We start from the raw sequence: 7,627 nt of genomic DNA, 5'->3' as shown, positions 1-7,627 counted from the left end.
AGCATTTGGCACTAATACCATAAGCTCTTCTGTTGCACCATTGTGTTTAACTTTTTTTGGTAAATCATTTAAAAAAAATTAAATATATTTAAAAAGTTATTTTCATTAGATACCGCAGCTTCCACAATGCATAAAGAAAGACACAATATAAAACGTCATCACTTATGAGAGGCTCCTGTCAAGGCAGATGGAAAACAAAAGAGGGAGGGAAAGAGAGGGGGAGGAGATTTAAATGGCCATGCAACATGTGAAGAAAGTAGAGAGTTAAGTGAAATGTCATTCTACGACTAACTGCTCAGGGCAGGGCTGAAACTAGACCGTTGCACTGAGCTTCAAACTACACTGCTGCAACTTCACTGGCGCCTTTTTTTTTTTTTTTTTTTTTATAAACACGTTTATCATATGACGTTTTTTGGACTGATATGTGCTGACTCTTCCATTTCCTAGTTTTGCTTGGAATATGCTTTGTAAAGAAATATTATTTCATTTCTACAGACAAGGTGTGTTTTAAAGGCAAAAAGAGACACTGCACGTTTATATCTAAATTGTTTTATCTTTATCTAGCTCTCCCACCACGACTGCCTCCTTTGTCTCCTGCATGGGCCTTAGTTATTCCCCAGTTAGCATTTGACTTCATCAGGTTACAGCTACGTGCCGAGAGCCGAGACGCTCATTCACACCGTCACTGAGAGGACGGGAACTGATGAGAGCCTCACGACTCTGGACGTCCTTTGTCATCATCATCAATCATCATCACGCAGAATACGGACATCGGTGGATTTCGCTTACATTGCAAAACATCGTCTTCTCCTTTAGCAGACGTCACGAAATGAAACTGTGCTTCGTCATCCAGATTGCGGTGGCGCTTCAACTTCAGGTCTCACCTGCTCAGGTAGGCGCAGTATGTTATTACTATCCAGTGAAATATGCATTTATTATCATTAGCCAAACAGTGTAGTACAACACAGATATAACAGGGTAATGCCTTTTAAATTTACAATCATTTAAATGATAATCAATGAAAATGGCACCATTATTATGCGTAAGTATTGTCGCAAATTGTTATTTACTTATACGTATTTGTACTTATTGCACGCATACCGCAGACAGTTTATTGTATATAAATACCTGCTTTTTTTACTCTGTCAATTGTTGCTTTCTATTCCTTTATGCTGTGGATCGAATCCCATTGTAGCCTACTTGTTGCATAAATAAAACTATCTGAATCTGAATCTGAATTAGAACGTATTCAAGGCTTAAATAAGTTAAATCCCAAACGGCCGAGTCAGCAAAACTTTTCAGATAGCTTTGATGCGATGGAATTGATAGCAACGTGTGCGTGTGCGTGCGTGTGTGTGTTGATACCTTGATGCCCCTGTTGAACGCGTGCCATGCCATCCTGAAACAGGAGAGGAGGAGCGTTACGTGACTAACTGCATCTCTACCGCCATGGAGCAGATGATGCAAGCAGACTCACTATTACAGGCGTGGAAGCTTAAGTAACTTGTAATTATAGGCGCGTCATAATTCCAGGGCAGGTTCACAGACAACGGATCATGCATAGTTCTTTAGTAGCCTAACATCCCTTTCCCCCAACGGAGATCTCTTTTTGAAAGAATATCCTGCAAGTCTTTTTCTCGAGGTTTGAAGTTTCTCCAGTAATTGTAAGCTTATTGATATTATATGGTGCCAAATAGTGCTTGTTTCAAAGCAATGTAAGAGAGGAGACCCTTGTAATTCAACAAGCTGCTTAGTCTTAGAGCCTTGGCAGTGTGTCCGGTGAAATTGGCAAGAATATTTAAAGTCTTGTATTCTCTACTTTTCACCTGCTCCTGCAGCTTTCTTTTCATATATATATTTCTCCACAATTAGTGAATATGAGGTCATGCGAATGATGATGATGATGATGATAATAATGACGACGATGACAATGACAATGACAATGATTATGATGATGAAGAAGATGATGATGAGAGTGAGGATGAGGATGTTGTGGTAGTGTGTGTGTGTGCGTGCGCGCGTGTGTGTGCGCACGTTATTGAAACTGTAATTTCAAGCCTGTCATCTCACTGTCAGGCAGGAACGGATTAGCACAAAGCTCGTCTGTGTTTTTTGTGCCCTGGCAATGCCCGTTTTTAGCCTCACACTGAATATTTGCCAACAAGAAATAGGTCTGAACTGAAACTGGAGTGAGGAGACGACTCATTTAAAGGCTTGTGTCTTGCCTTCCTGCAGAAACCCGTGTGAGAGGATGTGCCAGCGGACGCACAATGCCAACCGTCCGTGCTGCAGCTCCAGCATTAGAGCCCATTCAGTCTCTGCACGGTTTTGTCCCAAGGTGGCTCAGTGCTGGCAGCTTTGTCTGACGTCCTCTCATGTTTAATGCAGAACCTCTCCTGGGTGTATTCAGTACCATGGTCGCAGAGTTCATAGACTGACCCTGCCTATCGGGCTGAATGGCACCACAGTGGTCTCCCCGTTGCCAGCCGGGGGTCTGTATGGAAGTATAGAAGCATTACATCTTGACCACACTGAGACTCAGCGCCAGGCTCTCGTGGACGGAGCGAGCTGGAGTCCTGGGTGAAGGGTACCGCTACTGGCGGAGGTTGGTGGGAGAGGCAGAGCCTGCTACATCTCCACTAATCCTCGTAATCAGCTCATGGCCTGCATAGTCAAAACAGGAGTGAGAAAATCCAGGGCTCTTAACTTGTATCAGGTTAAATGGCTCCTCACTGCTTGAAGACCGATGGCAAATGTAAACCTTCTGAGGTCACGGGTCCCATCTCACAGGTCACATGCGCGCACAGCACGCACACAGGCTGTGAGAATTAGAGGTTCCTAATATGTCAGAGAAAGAGTATGGTATCCATTAAACGGCAGAAGTGGAATACCCTCCCTTATCTCATAGCTGTTTTGGCAGAATATGAGGAATTACATAGTGTACTTACTTATCCAGAGGCACTTATTCTTCCCGAGTTGTACTGGTAGAGGCTGCGTTGTGTGTCCAGATTAACAACAATATATGGTGAGCTGGTTTTCATCTCTTCCCCTCTTTACAGTGTTGTTGATGTTCTACTGACATTCAACAGTCATTCTCAGAGTTCTCACACACAAATGCTGGAGGTGTTTTTCACTTCTGTCTCATCCTTCATTCATTACTATGTCATCAGCGTATAAGGTAAATTCCCAAGGAACACCTTCTTGGTGTATGAGAACTCCCCGCAGCCATAAACACCTGCATGACAAATTGAACCTGCATGACCTCTGACCACAATCTAAACAAAATGGTCCATGTCATGGGCAAACAAGCAATATAGCAACACTAGAATATCTAAATTTTTTTGTGATGGTTAAACTATGAAGAGTGCTCCCAGTCATTCTAGGTATGACACTATGCTATGGGCTCTGGGGTGTCTACCCTGACGGAGCCCACAGTAAACCAGTATTCAGACTGGCCAACCAGAATGGAAAAGCAAACATTGGCCATGTGGTTGAGAAGACCATTTATAAATGTCCCTCTTCGGGGCTTGAGTGTTTCTCCACCCTGAATTAAATATGTGCTCCTAATTGATGATGACAATTACTCATCATCAGTGTCACGGCTGGGGCTGTTCACACTGACATTGTGTGACTTATACCTTTACTCACATGTACTGTGAGCAGCCCAGACTGGTCAAGAGAGGGAGAGGTTAACCGGAACTACATAATCACCATGCACCATGCTTACCACCCAGCACTTAAGGCTTAGTTTAGTGCAGCAGTCTGCTGGTGTAAATTTGATTTATCACAAGGTGTGTGTGTGTGTGCGTGTGTGTGTGTGTGTGTGTGTGTGTGTGTGTGTGTGTGTGTGTGTGTGTGTGTGTGCGTGCGTCAGTGCGTGTGTGTGTGTGCGTGTACGTGCGTCATTATAATGCACATACCATGTCGCACTTGCATGTACAGTATACAGCACTGACATAGTGTTTGTTAGAAACAGTCCCTGTCTCCATATGGCTCCTCATCCAGGGTGGAAGCACCTGGGTTCCCCTTTGGAACAATGGCAGTCTGTCACACGGCCCCTGGGTCCCCCTGTCACCAAGCCGGTAACGTTCAAACAGACAATGCTCCATACTGGCCATCCACCACCAGTGATGTTGCTCACATTCCTTGGTACTTTGTCCTCCGGGTCAGTGTATTCTTAGCGCTTCCTCTGCTGGGTCCAGAGGTGTTTGGGGCACTGTCCTGGTGTGTGTGTGTGTGTGTGTGTGTGTGTGTGTGTGTGTGTGTGTGTGTGTGTGTGTGTGTGTGTGTGTGTGTGTGTGTGTGTGTGTGTGTGTGTGTGTGTGTGTGTGTGTGTGTGTGTGTGTGTGTGTGTGTGTGTGTGTGTGTGTGTGTGTGTGTGTGTGTGTGTGTGTGTGTGTGTGTGTGTGTGTGTGTGTGTGTGTGTGTGTGTGTGTGTGTGTGTGTGTGTGTGTGTGTGTGTGTGTGTGTGTGTGTGTGTGTGTGTGTGTGTGTGTGTGTGTGTGTGTGTGTGTGTGTGTGTGTGTGTGTGTGTGTGTGTGTGTGTGTGTGTGTGTGTGTGTGTGTGTGTGTGTCGTGCGTGCGTGCGTGTGTGTGTGCGTGTGTGTGTCTCAATGTGTTTAAAATGTTATTTGAGTATTAGTGCTTACATCCTGCTTGCACAGTCCAAATTGAAAGGGCTTTGCCAAGCAGAGCTGTGCGGTGTCTGGTGCCTGCGGCCTCCCACACTTTCTAACCATCGGAATACCTCATCTGTCACCAACACTCTTCCTAGCCCTGTCTTCATCAACCACTCTTTCTAGCCCTGTCTTCATCAACCACTCTTTCTAGCCCTGTCTTCATCAACCACTCTTTCTAGCCCTGTCTTCATCAACCACTCTTTCTAGCCCTGTCTTCACCAACCACTCTTCCTAGCCCTGTCTTCACCAACCACTCTTCCTAGCCCTGTCTTCACCAACCACTCTTCCTAGCCCTGTCTTCATCAACCACTCTTTCTAGCCCTGTCTTCATCAACCACTCTTCCTAGCCCTGTCTTCTCCACTCTCTTAGCAATTGTGTCATTTGAGGAGGCAAGATTAAACGTGCGTTGACACAATTAAAGCTGAATGTAATGACTCAGTGATTTCATGCAACAGACCACAAGGCTGTTGGCAATTTCCATGTGGGTGATTACACAATTTGGAATTCAAATGTCAAATGTCTTCATTATATTGAAAATGGACTGAATCAGTGAAGACAAAGCTTTAAAAGCTTTTATGATAAGAGATAAAAAAGAAAATACAATTTCTCTGGTTTTGCTCCAAGAGGAGACGTTCTTTTGGATGAGTTCCCCCCTTTTTCATTAGCCCCTTTGACCCTGCCAGAGTGTTAGGACTTTTTCATTTGGGATAAAGGTCTTTATGCTAACATTTCAAAGGTGATTAATTTGCCTGCGATTGAGAATAGAGGAAAGAGTGGCCATCAGTGATGCCACAGATTACTTGTAAAAATAATCTGATTACTGATTACTGATTACTCCTTTAAAAAGTAATCTAGTTACTTTACTGATTACTTGATTATCAAAGTAACTTAGTTACTTTGAAAGTAACTAGGTTACGAAGTCGTCGTCATCCCCCCTGCTGCTGCCACAAGAATGACAACAGTTTTTTTTTTAAATAATGCTTTATTGAAAGTGCATATGTCATAAATCATGATTGGCTGCTCAGACAGGTCATCATGAGACGTCATCAGCCATCAGGCCATACTCCGGTCTAGCTGACTGTACCCCTGGCTCGCTTATCATCAGCATTATGAGATAGTAACTAAATAGTAACTCACAGCCACTTGGAAAAGTAACTGTAATCAGATTACTGGCTTGTAAAAAGTAACAAGTTAGATGACTATTTACTGAAAAAAGTAATCAGATTACAATAACTAGTTACTTAGTAACTAGTTACTGGCATCACTGGTGGCCATACAGGCTTTAGACGGAGAGAGCCTCCAGCTTCTGTGCTCCTATCTGTGTGCAAGGAGATGGTTTTGTTCAGGTGATTCCTTTACATTAACACTAGTAGCAACACAACATTATGCTTGAGTCCAACCTAGAGACGAGCAATCCACTTTTTTCAGTTCCAATACTGATACCGATATCTGAATTTGGATATTAGGCCGTAAGGTGAACTGGTGAAGGCTGTATCGTTTCATCCCGTTCCCACCTCGGCGGACTACACAATTTTCAAACTGTATTAACAGATTGCAGAATGGGTACAATACAGTACGGCTCAATACACACAATTGTTAAGGGGATGCAGACGAGAGAACGACTTTCGTCTTGTTTACATCAGGATCCCCCATTTTCAATTCATCATGACATTTATGACATACATGACATACAGATATACATTTATGACACAAATCGATCTCTAAACAATGTTTGGATGTCTCCGTAATGGTATGATTCTGGCCTGGTAGGTTAAGCCACCGTTCAACGCAGTTTCTATATCTATCCCACCGTGTCTGTGTAAAATCTTGTACACGCTCTTTCTGAACGGACATGAGATGCATATAACATTGTTTAGAAACCTTTTTGCGAACTTTAGAAGGTGTTTTTTGTCCATTTTTGTCCGTAACGTTACTCTGTTCATGTCATTTGTTGTCACCGGATGGCCGTATCCTCGCAACAAAGAGAACTGCTATTGGTTGAGTGCAAGATACGTGACGAACTCACACCAATTACGTCAAATAAAACTCTGTGGTGACCAAGTATCCATTCGCGAGGAAAGATCTAGTCCCGACTTAAAATTACGATTGCGCAAAATGGGCAGGATTGGAGAACTTTTTATTCCTAAATCTACACCAATAGATCTTTAGCCCAGAGTGAAAATTGTGTAGTCCGCCGAGGTGGGAACGAGAATCGTTTTCTAGCCACTTCTCTCAGCCTTCACCGTACGGCCTATATCTGCCGATACCGATACCGTTACCAATACTAAACAGATTCCGACACTAGACTCTAGAGCAAATTCTTCTTGAATAAAAATGATATTATTATTGTTATTAGTAGTAGTAGTATTTTCATCATCTGTAAGGTTATGTGAGGCTGTAATAAACAGACAACACAGGAGAAAATGCGTTACATTTAAAATGTATTCCAAAATGTATTTGAACTGTAGGTTAAGTAATAATAAATAAGAATACATTGTATTTATAAGGCGCCTTTCAAGGCACTCAAGGTCGCTGTACAACAATTAAAAACAGTTAATTTACAATTACAATCAAATATCAAATTACAATCAAATCAGACATATACGCCTGCCTAAACAGGTGGGTTTTGAGGTGGGTTTTAAATGTGATAATGGAGTCAATGTTCCTGATGTCGGGGGGGAGGGAGTTCCAGAGGCGAGGGGCAGAGCGGCTGAAGGCTCTTGACCCCAGGGGGGACGGTCAGATTGATGGAGGAGGCAGACCTGAGGGACCGGGTGGGAATGTTGATGTGGAGGAGGTCGGACAGGTATGGAGGGGCGAGGTTATGGATGGCCTTGAATATAGGAAGTAAGCTTCAAAGACAAACTGGTCTCCATATTGCTGAGTAAGGCTGGATTAGTCTACTTACTCCTGAAAGCCTTAAATCACTATAAAAAAATCGAGAAAA

At 43.3% G+C, this 7,627-nt stretch overlaps 1 protein-coding gene across 2 annotated transcripts in view; it reads left to right on the top strand.

Moving 5' to 3' along the window:
* The first annotated feature begins 388 nt into the window (after positions 1-388).
* Positions 389-7,627, top strand: part of pgfb (placental growth factor b) — a 34,787-nt gene continuing 27,548 nt past the window's right edge. For both annotated transcript variants that reach the window (XR_014619477.1, XM_084310069.1), the window contains exon 1: positions 389-892. Coding sequence is in view for 1 of the 2 variants with exons in the window: in XM_084310069.1 (XP_084166195.1) it covers positions 704-892 (189 nt within the window). In the remaining variant the exon portion in view is untranslated. The remainder of the gene's footprint in view (positions 893-7,627) is intronic.

The sequence above is a fragment of the Notolepis coatsorum genome, assembly GCF_963971535.1.
Source record: "Notolepis coatsorum genome assembly, chromosome: 3".
Taxonomy (NCBI): Eukaryota; Metazoa; Chordata; class Actinopteri; order Aulopiformes; family Paralepididae; genus Notolepis; species Notolepis coatsorum.
Note: the sequence above shows the minus strand (reverse complement) of the source record. Positions and strands in the feature narration are given on the sequence as shown.